This window comes from Schistosoma haematobium, chromosome 7 (genome assembly GCF_000699445.3).
Source record: "Schistosoma haematobium chromosome 7, whole genome shotgun sequence".
NCBI classification, from domain to species: domain Eukaryota; kingdom Metazoa; phylum Platyhelminthes; class Trematoda; order Strigeidida; family Schistosomatidae; genus Schistosoma; species Schistosoma haematobium.
The window spans coordinates 3,253,810-3,265,916 of record NC_067202.1 but is presented as its reverse complement, the minus strand read 5'-3'; the positions used below and the strand labels follow the sequence as shown (position 1 = coordinate 3,265,916).

The window sequence follows — 12,107 nt, the reverse complement described above, 5'->3', positions numbered from 1 at the left end:
CGAGAATGAAGATCTTGGTATTAGATGGTGGTTGGAGGTAGTCAACAGGAAACCCTGGACCCGGGTTTCGTGCTACTTGGCACTCGTCAGCAAGGTGTACCTGTAATCTTGAGGGAACTGGTGCTCCCTGGCGGATTCGATCTCGTGTCACCCAGCTTCACAGTCAGAGACGTTACCACTGAGCTATCCGAGCCGTGACTAACCTCCTGTAGGACTGAGGTGTAATCACAATTGATTGATCACTGGGTGGTGATCAATCTCATGCTTGTCTAGTCCTTCGAATCCGCCAGGGAGCACCAGTTCCCTCAAGATTACAGGTACACCTTTCTGACGAGTGCCAAGTAGCACGAAACCCGGGTCCAGGGTTTCCTGTTGACTACCTCCAACCACCATCTAATCTCAATACATAGTGCCCGCAGTGTCGAGTCACCTAGACTGGTGGCCACATTGCAACATGATCGATAGCATTCGATCTGCACTATTAAGGACTAGACAAGCATGAGATTGATCACCACCCAGTGATCAATCAATTGTGAAGATCTTGGTTTCGAACAACCTGTTCGGAATTTTAATGAAATCATAATTTTGTCTAAAGCGCTAGTTTTCGAAAGTTCAGATGTTTGAATTTATACTTATTCTTTTACATATAGACTACTACTGATTGACATCATGAACCGATTGATGTTAGACCACCTTTGGAAACCTGGAAGCACTGGATGACCCTGTCTAACATCACTATCACCATTGGATGCCGGCTCAGTGGTCCAGTAGGTTAAGCGTTCGAGTGCGAGACCAAGGGCCCAGGGTTCGAATCCCGCGAGCGAGATCATGGATGAGCGCTGCTGAGGAGTCCCACAATAGGACAAAACGGCCGTCCAGTGCTTCCAGGTCTCCAAAGGTGGTCTAACATCAATCGGTTCATGATCTCAATCAAAAACATAATAATCTCCATAACCACTATACTAGACTACTATTGTAAATCTATTTATTTGATTCATTGTTATTATAAAGTTGATTCTAATATGAATCTATAATGAAAGCAGATTCTAGACACTTGAATAATTAACTAAGTTTTATAGACAAATGAATTAACCAATCATTAAAGTGTTCTGAATGCTTATCATTCTATTCTATGTACTTAATCACATTGAAGTATATGGATAAACGTTTGACAAACTATTAAGATTGATGCATTAAGATTTAGATCTATTTACGGATCGTATCAACACAAAACTAATCAAAGTAACACTATCATCTTATTCATAATTAATGACTAATACAATTCAAAATGTATCATTATGTGTTGATAATATACAGATCCCTTCAATGATATCGGAATTATCATGGATGAATCAATCGGATTTATGTTCAGGAATAACAACTATGAAGATGACGGAGATAGCAGAAACAGCGACGACAACGATGACAACAACAACAACAACAACAACAACAACGTCATCATCGTCAACTTCATCTACATCTTGTAGTGATTATCATTTTGATGGATCACATCATTTACATATGTTATTTCGATATCCTCATAAATATATAGGAAAAATTCCAAAAAATATACCTAAATTAAAACAGAATCAAGAATCAGGTAAATACATATACTAAGATGGTGAAAAAGAGTTTTTTTTTGGTTTAATTCATTTTGGATTTTCTATGTGGTGTTTCATTCTTTGAATTGAATAGTTTGGTGTTGTGAAGCTTTCATTGTGAAGAAATTCTACCTGATGTTTGTGATGATGATGTAATCGAAGCTCTACAACTAGACTATCTAACTTAGAGAAAGAAACTCCACCAAAAAAACACACACACATCTACATTAGATTGTTCGAGGATTGGTTGAGGTTAGACATTAACATCGTTGGATACCGACCCGGCTCAGAGACCGAAGGCCCTGAGTTCGAATCTCGCGAGCTGGGATCGCGAATGCACACTGTCGCTGAGGAATCCCATAATAGGACGAAATGGCTGTCCAGTACTTCCAGGTTATCAATCAGTTAATGATCTCAATTATAAACTTAACCATCTCCACAACCCTATACTGTTAGATTGTTCAGTTCAAATAATCAATCGATTTGGAATGAAAACTTTGGTAAAAGTTTGAAATGTCAATCGATTAATCAGTTGTTATGGTTTCGACCATTATTTAGAATAATAGAGGATAAGTCATCCAAAATTGTGAATTCTATGAATGGTTGTTTTAATAAAAGAGAACAATAACTCGGTTGAATAAATATTTTGATATTTCTGGGTATAAGCGCAGTTGTTTAGAGGGAGCATCGGTTTCCGGAAGCATATAGGTATACCGTATTGTTAAATAGTGACAGATTATGAGATTTAATTTATGCTTACCATCACTCATCACTTCAATAACTTATCGTGTTTAGGGATTTATGATTCATATTAAAGTTTACTGGAATCATGAACCAATCTAAGTATGAGAACTATTTAAAGTCTGGATACACTGAAAAGCCGTTTCGTTCTAATATGAGACTACCTAACAGTAAGCAATCATGACTCTGAATCCAGGAATCAAATCCAGGACCTTTAAATTCATGAACAAACTTTTAACCTATAAACCTCTTAGCTGTTATCCAATGGTTTACAAGTATAACTTCAGTTAATCTACAATTTTGTGCAATAATTTACCATGGCTTTCGGTGGTCATATTACTCACATGCAACTCGATTGAACCCAACTAGTCATGGCTTGCCACTAGAACTTAAGGAATTTCCCTTAAAAGTTAGTCGCTAGTGTAAATATGATAACTGTTGTATGCGAAATGATGAAAATCGACCTATAATTAGATCTCTTTTTTTAACGAATTGTTGTCATTTGACATAAATTACTTATTTCTGGTTAGCGATTTTTTAGCGAGTTAGTTTTCTACGGAGTTGAGTCACTAACCCCATGTCCAACCCTCCTCCTTTATCCGGGATTGGAACCGGCAGTAGACCCAGAGTGGCTGCAGGTGGAGTCGTGACATAAATTCCTCAAAATATATATCAAATTCTATGGATATTTATTTATAATTGAATTCAAAGGATAAATAAATTTTGAAATGAAGAAATAAAATCTAATGATTGATCAGTTTTGATACATCTTGACAAGTACTGCCGGATTGGGGGGTACCTTTGTATGACATTAAAAATTGACTGATCACTTATTCTGGGATGCCCTCTAAATGGGATATCTTCAGCTTATTCTGAGATTCTTAGAACTTCCTCAAGTTCACCTATAGGCTGTCCTTACAAGTTTACTTCCGATCAAACAGTAATTCATTATGCTAAACATTGTGAATAGAAGTTAGAACATTCCTTCATTTCTAGTGTCAAAGATGATACTTGGTGATACATGATAAATAAACATTATCATAGATTTTCAGTTCTTATATAATGATGATTTGAATGATTTACAAGTGTACATCTGTTATAAGTTACAGTAGACTCGAAACATTCAAGTGGTTACAAAAGAGGTTTCAACTAACAATTGAATGCATTCTATGAATGAAGTTAAATAGTCTGTGTAATAGATTGACTTATTATCAGTGAAAGAAATAAGATTTTTATGTAATTACCTGGTCGTTCCGTCCTATTATGGAACTCCTCAGACAGTATGCATCCACAATCCCGCTCGTAGGACTCGAGCCCAGGGTCTTAGGATTACGTTTATTAACAGCTGACACTTTATAATGAAGATGATCTTCACTCACTCACTCACTCACTCACTCACTCACTCACTCACTCACTCACTCACTCACTCACTCACTCACTCACTCACTCACTCACTCACTCACTCACTCACTCACCACCACTCACTCACTCACTCACTCACTCACTCACTCACTCACTCACTCACTCACTCACTCACTCACTCACTCACTCACTCACTCACTCACTCACTCACTCACTCACTCATATACTCACTCACTCATTCACTTAATTTTTTACTTACTTACTTACTTACTTACATACGCCTGTTACACCCAATGGAACGTAGGTTGGCGAAAAACATTCTCCAGCCCACCTAGTGGTTCAGATGCTAACGGTTTATCTTTGTAGCACTTGTAATCGTTTATGGGTATCGGTCTAGTAGTTGATTAATTCGATCTCTACGACCCAGTTTACCGCTCTCGCTAGTCCATAGGGCAAGTCCTATTATCCAGGAGGCACAACGAGGACGGTGGGTCTAGCTTTACCCAATTTATTCAGTTCTATATCCTACAAAGACAGAGTTATCCATTACTTCTTGATATTCAATGATAATCTTATCAAAATCAATTATCAATGTCAAATCTACATTATTTGTTTATCTTTTCTTTATTCATATTCAGACTTAAAATATCATCAAATACAATCCAATAATGATTTACGTATAAAACTTGAACGTGAATTATCTCAAAAAGTACGTCAAGCTGTAAAAACTCCACCACGTGAACGTATTATTCGTAGACGTTTAAATGAATTTCATTATGAAATAAATAAACGTTTAAAAAATGAAGAAAAGAAAAAACAACTTGTCATACAAATGAATGATAAATTAAATTTCAACGTAACAACAAATACTACTAATACAAATATAAGTAGTTTAAATAATATGAATAATATAAATGAAATGGATTTACGTATGCATCCAGAATCATATTATCAACATTTAAATTGGTCTAAAAAATCTAATATAAACATGAATAGTCAAAGTATATTATGGAATAAAAAGTCTGGATTATCAAAGAAAGAGATAAACAATTCAACATTTGTGCCTGTTACCGAAAATAATCATGAAAATAGTTACTGTGATAATCAAATTTCTTTAGATAGTAATGAAGTGCATAAGAATGAAGTAAGAAAGCTCCTTTTTTCTAAAAAAAGATAATTTTATAGATATATTGATGAGTCAATTGAAGTTAGATCATCATGATAAACCTGGAAGTAACTGGACGGTTGTTTCGTTCTAGTATGGGACTACTCAGTAGTGCGCATCCATGATCCCGCTCAAGGGATTCAAACCCTAAGACCTTAAGTCTCACATGCGAACACTTAACCTATAGACCACTGAGCCAACCAGTATCCAACGATGTTATTGTCTAACCTCAACCAATCAACAGATTGTGAATGCGCATTGCCACTGAGGAGTCCCACACAATAGGACGAAACGGTTGTTCAGTGCTTCCAGGTCTTTAATGGTTGTCTAACATCAATCGGTTCATTGTTGATAATTCATTGAAATGAATCGCTCTTCTTTTTTTTCTCTCCTCATAGGATAAATCTGATAGTAATCAATCATCATTATACTACTTAAATAACAATTCTATTAAATCCTATTTACATGATCATCATTCATTTAATAAACCGCTCAATAATGATTCATTTATCAATTGTATATCAAATAATACTACTTATTCAAAATATCTAATACATAAATTACATAATTATAAAAATACCATTCTAAACTTAAAACAATCCTTATTACCTATTTCATCCATTCATCCATCAACTTCTAATCATTTAGAATATAATCATGAATATGATCAATTATTAAATGATACATTTACATTTGATTGGAATATAAATGAATCAAATGTTGATCGGGATCAATCTATTGATAATGATCATAATGATGATCGTAATGATGATGATCTGGATCATACTATAACTAATCATATACATAAATATTATCAAATGAGATCTAGTTATTTAACTGATGAAGATATACAATTAATACATAAATATTATGAGAAATTATATAAGAATAAGAGGATATTAGATAGAATGAATAGAAAATTAGTAAAGAATCATTTATGTACACGTCAATCTATTATGGAAAAATTTGGACGATTAACTGATGGTGAAAAACAAGTAATATGATTGTTATTTTATAGTTGAATTCATGAGTTGATTGAAGCTAGATTACTATGAAAAAAAACCCTGGAAGTAAATGGATGACCGTTTTGTTCTATTGTGGGACTCCTCAGTGATAATGCGCATCTATGATCCTGCCTCATGAGATTCGCGCGTGAGCACTTAACCGTGGAAGTACACTGTTGAGAAATCATACACTAGGACGAAACAATCGTCCAGTGCTTCCAGGTTTTCCATAGTGGTCTAGCTTCAATTGATTCATGATCTCAACTATTAAAATTACTAAAATCTGCACAGAACACCTGATAATAATTGATATTTTTAGATGTGTGTATGTGGGTGAGGGGGTGTTTTGTGAAGACTTTCAGTAATTTTTTTTAGTTGGATCCATAAGTTCATTAAAGTTATACTACTGGTAAAACGTTTTTAAACGAGAGACAAATAGATTCTGGGTTGGAATTCTACGGGTGGTATTGTAAATGTGTATCTCTGAGGAGTCCCATATTAGGATGAAACGACAGTTTAGTGCTTATAGGTTTTCCATAATGGTCTACCATTATTAAATCATTAAAATCTCCACAAAACCCCCTTTTTGATAATAATCATCATCTGTTCGCGAGTGACTGACTTCAAGAGTTATTTTCTGGAGTTCTGGTGACCAGTAAAGTTCAACAGGGTTTGTTGTGAGATAGTAACACACTGAAGACAATGGTGGACGGTGATGTAACTTATATTTGTTTATTCTTACTTAGAATATATGCGTTTTTTATTGTTATTATTATTATTTATTATTGGGCCACGTGTTACGTATGCCCGAACACCGATTACCACGACGTGCAATGCTAACGAGTGTTGGAGATGGTTGGAAGAAAGTTAGGGGCTGCCAAACCAAAACGTGGCATCATTGCTTGAAGTCACTAACTTATAGTCTGAGCCATGTTGGTAGATGCAGACTACTTGGTTGGGGTCCGCGTGACTATAGTAACCAATGGTTGGAGACTCTTGGTGACATGGCTGAGAATCGATCACAATAGCGTCGGTGTATACACTCTCTGTCTTCCCTCAAACCAAGAGATTAAAATCGCTTTATATCTTTCTTTCTACGAACGAATTCTTTCTTCCTGTATTATATCCTCATATGCAATCTTTCTTTTATATATTACCGCCTCTGAATTAACTACTTTTATGAGTCCGGTGTGTTGTGTTAATGAGGTATAGCAACTTGGACCGATGCATATATGTGCCTGGTCCTACGTTGTAGCTGACTGACTGACTGACTTGAATGAATCTAATAAGATTTTGATTTCATAATAATTATCCGATCATTATCTGTTCCATTACACATAATCTTGAATGTTTTTATATAATCTGAAATTGATCAATTACATAGAAATAATATTAAGTGATTGACAGTTTTAATGATACTTAAAGTCACTAATAACTTTAAGAATATCTATAGATGAGAGTTAGATATTTGAATATTATAAGTTTGGTATTTATAACTTCCAGTAATATTTTATTCAGATAGAATAGTTTACATAATAAGCAAAGATGGATAGTGGCTAGCAATAGAATCCAGGACACGCGTTTCATCCCATTTGGGACTCATCAGCTGGATGCAACCGCATCTTAGAGTTAACTTAAACTTCACCCGATTGAACAAGCAAGTGGCTATCAGGACTCAATGGCTAAGTGGATAACTCGATGGAGTTTGAAGCGAATAGTATTGGGTTCGAGTCCCAGAGTGAACATCAACTCTGAGATACAGGTATATTCGGCTGATGAGTCTCAATGAGGAAGAAACGCGCGTTCTGGACTTCAACGTTAGCCACTATCCATCTTTGTTTATAATGTTTGTGAATTAAGGGCAATATCGAGGCAATACTCACAGCATGCACATATATCAATAAGAGATTGTTCAATTGCAGTGCTAAACATTGATGGGAAGATTCAAGTAAGCAATACCAAGTGAGTTTACATAATATATTTAATTTAATTTATAATGGTTTGGATTGTTGCGTTGTTAAGTGACTATCTGTGAATTAGTAGCTAAGTGGTTAAAGTGTTGGTGTTTGAAGCGGTAGTTATTGGGTTCAAATCCCTGAGTTGTAGGTACATCTAAATGACGAGGTCCAAATAAGGCAAAACACAAGTTCTGTATTCCAATGTTAGATACGGAATCGACTGGTTCTACAACAAAGTAAAGCATATAGACTATCTTGGATCACTTCTTAACCAATTAGACGTGTTTTTTTGGTTATGACATCCGTTAACTAAGAGTAATATGAATAATAAACCTTTACGCATAAATTATTACGGTTTTTATCACGAAATAACATCAGATATAGTGCAGGAATGTTTTGTAGATGTGAAGTCTTCCATCCGTTTATTTACTGTTCAAAAAGTGTACAGTATCCAAGACTTTCAGATCTATTTCCTGCATATAAAAGTGTAATTTCCACAAGAGACTTCATTTTAAGAATTTGAAGTTATCCACAACTGTCTGCCATGAATACGTCAGTTTAACTCAATCCAATATGTCAGATAAAAAACTAGAATTATGAGCTTGAAAATCTTCAATGCAGCTTTCATCACCTAAATGAATGAACAGATATCCAACAGCTCTGGACACTGAAGAATGGCCCTGGTACGACCGACAGTGAGAAGAGTAAGTTCCCTCTTTTCAAATGCTCTCAAATGCCCACGTGTATACAGCCATCGATAGGGAAGTCCTACTCACTACCTTCTCGCAACATTATTGTTATTTACGAAGTTGAGAAGACAAAAAGCAAATATCCTGCGCTTTAACCGGTTTGACGGATATAGAGAATCTACCTACCTGTAATCTTGGTGATCTGTCCGTCGTGGTGTAATAATAAACTTAATCAATATTTTGTATTCACCTTACGATTAATACACCGTTGAAGTGTTATCTAGTGACGGTTATCAGAACGAATAGTATATAAAGTTTAACGATTATATTGGTATACCGACCACCATACATTCCAACAGCTGCCTTAGTAACTTAATAACGAAATCTCATCTTTGGTTGTTCTTTTTTTGTTGGTTTCTATGATATTCAACTTTAATCTTAAATGAGTTGTACTTCTTTACTTTCATTTAAAACGTTTATTATCTTTGTAATGGTCAAATGAAATTTTAAAAGTACAGTTGAAGTACTCATTAAATTATTGAACACAGTAAGGGGTTTAGACAGGTTACACAAGTTTATAAATAAGTAGACTTTAATTCAGATCAATGTGTAAATGTAAGGTGATTCAACTATGAACTCAATATGAATAGGTCAGATGCTTTTTTTGATGAGGGGCGAGGGAGTTAATTTCAATATTAGATGAGAACTTTCACTTTACTACTTGCGTAGTAAATGAGAACACAAGAGGGGACAATCAAATGTATTTGAATACAAAGTTACAGAATCTCTAATTAACATCTGAGAACTGTACAGTGAACAAAGATGGATAGTGATTAGCAGTGAGATCCAGTAAGACGAGTGTTTTGTCCTATTTAGGACGAGTCAGCTGGATGTACCTATATCTTAGAGTTGATGCTCAGTCTGGGACTCGAACCTAGTGCCGTTCACTTCAAATGACATCGTATTATCCATTTAGCTACTGAGTCCTGATATCCGCTTGCTTGTGCAATTAGGTGAAGTTTTTATAAATTCACTTGGTACTGTTTACTTCTACCTTCTTATACAGTAAAGAATTCATTTGCAAAATACCCATTAATTGTCTCAGACTTTGTTGTTTCTTCGTCTTCACACCAATCACTCTCTGTTCTCGTTCTATTTTCTTCGAACTTCTTAATCTTCTGCCGTCAGACATTTTTGCTTTCGATTAATGGGTGATACATACTACTTATATCTGTCGACATACCACATTTGTAAATGATTTGTTCGAATGACTGAATTTGTTATGTCCCGATAAGCATAATGAATGGTAACTTTTGGGATCCATTTGTGAACCAATACTATACGTATATTTTTTATTGTATAATTGTTAAGTAACTAAACTATTCATATTCGTGTTCTTCGTATTACAAGCTTTATTTTGACCTATGAACTATTATTATACAATTTACCATTCTTGAATTATGCCCCGTCTATCAATTACTATCTCCCATATTCACAGCCACCTTTGGCTAATTCTTGTACAAATGTTGTTTCCTATTTTATGGAACGAAGTGGTCTGTTTGGTTGGTATATAAACCCAGTCTGTTTGAAATAAACGATTCATATTGCAGAAGCTCCGATTGGTGTTCTGGACTTAGCTGGCTGGGCAAGGCGGAAAGCGGGACCAATAGGACTCTAGAGTGCTCGTATGGGGCTTTATGCATCATTGGTCCGATCGATAATTCACTACTCTCTAATTGGGGCGATATCATTATGTTATACATTAATAGGACACAGAACACAAATTATAACACAATTCGATACTAGAAACCTGTTAGAAAATTTTATTCTAACTAGGTATATGACTTGACTTTTGTAAGAATGAAATACACGTATTCATTCAATTGAAATACACAAGATTCTCTTAGGAAGCTGAAAAGATGATCACACAGCATAGTTCATTGATTGTTTGACAATGTGATCAATGTGAGGAATATAAGTTAAAGATTATTCATATGAATTGGTATTGTATGGTAGTTAAGTCAAGATGATATGACCTTAATATGAGAGAATGAAGGAAAGAAAAACATAATAAGATATGCTTGAGTTTCTGAGACAATTCAAGCTAGACCGCCATGACAAACCTGAAAGCACAAGATGTGCACTACTGAGGAGTCCCATACTAGGACGAAACGGCCCTTCAAGTGTTATAACTTCAAAGTACTCGATAACTGTTTGTTCCCGTTCGAAGTTTCTTCAATACTATAAATCTCGTTTTAAGATAAATGATTAGAGGATAAAATATCTTCTCTTATTAGGTAGCAAATCAACTAGGAAAGTAAATACTGAGATTGCTAACTGATTTAAATTAAACAATCATCGAAAAACTAAGAATCATTCGACACGCATTTCGTTTTATTATGTCACTGCTCAGCACAGAGAGTTCACAATTATCAGGTGTAGTTTGAGGCGTTAAATCTTTTGACCATCGAGTCGGCATTCAATAATTTATATGTCTAAATTCAATCAATTTTCAATATTGAGCAATCATCTTCCATTGTCTTTGGTCAACAACTAATTTACATCAAGGTTGGTTGAATTCCACTGCTAGAATGACCCCTCGAAATTAATTACTAATGAGCACATAAATATTCAAGACTGTTGGATTTTCATAATTTTTATTATAGTTTGATCTCAGTTAGACATTTAAACCACTGAATACTGGATCAGTGGTCTAGGGCTCGAGACCTGAAGGTCGTAGCAACGAACGTATGATAGAATGATAAGGCTGTACAGTGATTCCCTGTTTTTAGTAGTTGCCTAACTGAAATTGATTCGTGATCTTTATTACTTTCAACAGTCTCCATAAATCACCTAAGCGAGACTATAATTTATTTACAAATCAATTAGATTGAGGATAACAGAACTTGGATTTTAGCGCGAAATTTATTTATTCATTTGTCTAAATAGTGTTTTGGCACATTAGCTGATGTCAGTCAGTGATGAAAATCATAAACCCAGTTCCTAACCCTAACCACTGAATGTAAATCGTAACCCTATTTCTTCAAACTGCTTTGTAACTCTCATTTAGCCCTAGTAAGTATGTGGACATTCTCAAAGTCATCAAGGCATCACTCAAAGGTTGTCCATAAATTATAGTCTCACCGTCACCTATACTGAAAGCAATAATTATTTCCATGTAGTCTAAAGTCCCTAAGTGCCCTGGTTTGACCAAGGGTGGGAAGAGTCAGATCTCTCTCTCCAAATGCTCTCACATAGCCATGGGTATACAGCCACCGACAGGAAAATCATACTCGTGGCGGGGGTGTTATCTACGAAACTGAGAGAAAAAAAAGCGAATGTCTGGCGCCTTAACCGGGTTCATGGATAGGGAAGTTGGAAAACCCTGATTCCAAACCATTGGTGCAAATGAGCTCCTGAATCCTGAAGGAACAAATGGCGTATGAACCAATCGTTGGTCGCTGGTTCCTGATACTACTTCACTACCTTACCGATTGGACCTTTAGTCCAAAGACCCCGAGTGTGCCCCCACCCCACTTAGAAAACCACCTGCTTGGATCTGGTACCCGGAAAGTATCACAGTCCAC

The 12,107-nt window shown here is 35.5% G+C and overlaps 1 protein-coding gene across 1 annotated transcript in view; it reads left to right on the top strand.

The window, feature by feature from the left end:
- Positions 1–1,269: 1,269 nt before the first annotated feature.
- Positions 1,270–12,107, top strand: part of MS3_00009443 (uncharacterized protein) — a gene marked incomplete at both ends in the record, with an annotated part of 41,996 nt that continues 31,158 nt past the window's right edge. Inside the window, 7 exons of the mRNA XM_035734361.1 lie at positions 1,270–1,600; positions 4,343–4,848; positions 5,268–5,864; positions 7,427–7,559; positions 9,122–9,140; positions 9,931–10,077; positions 10,101–10,274. Coding sequence (XP_035587722.1) covers positions 1,270–1,600; positions 4,343–4,848; positions 5,268–5,864; positions 7,427–7,559; positions 9,122–9,140; positions 9,931–10,077; positions 10,101–10,274 — 1,907 coding nt within the window. The remainder of the gene's footprint in view (positions 1,601–4,342; positions 4,849–5,267; positions 5,865–7,426; positions 7,560–9,121; positions 9,141–9,930; positions 10,078–10,100; positions 10,275–12,107) is intronic.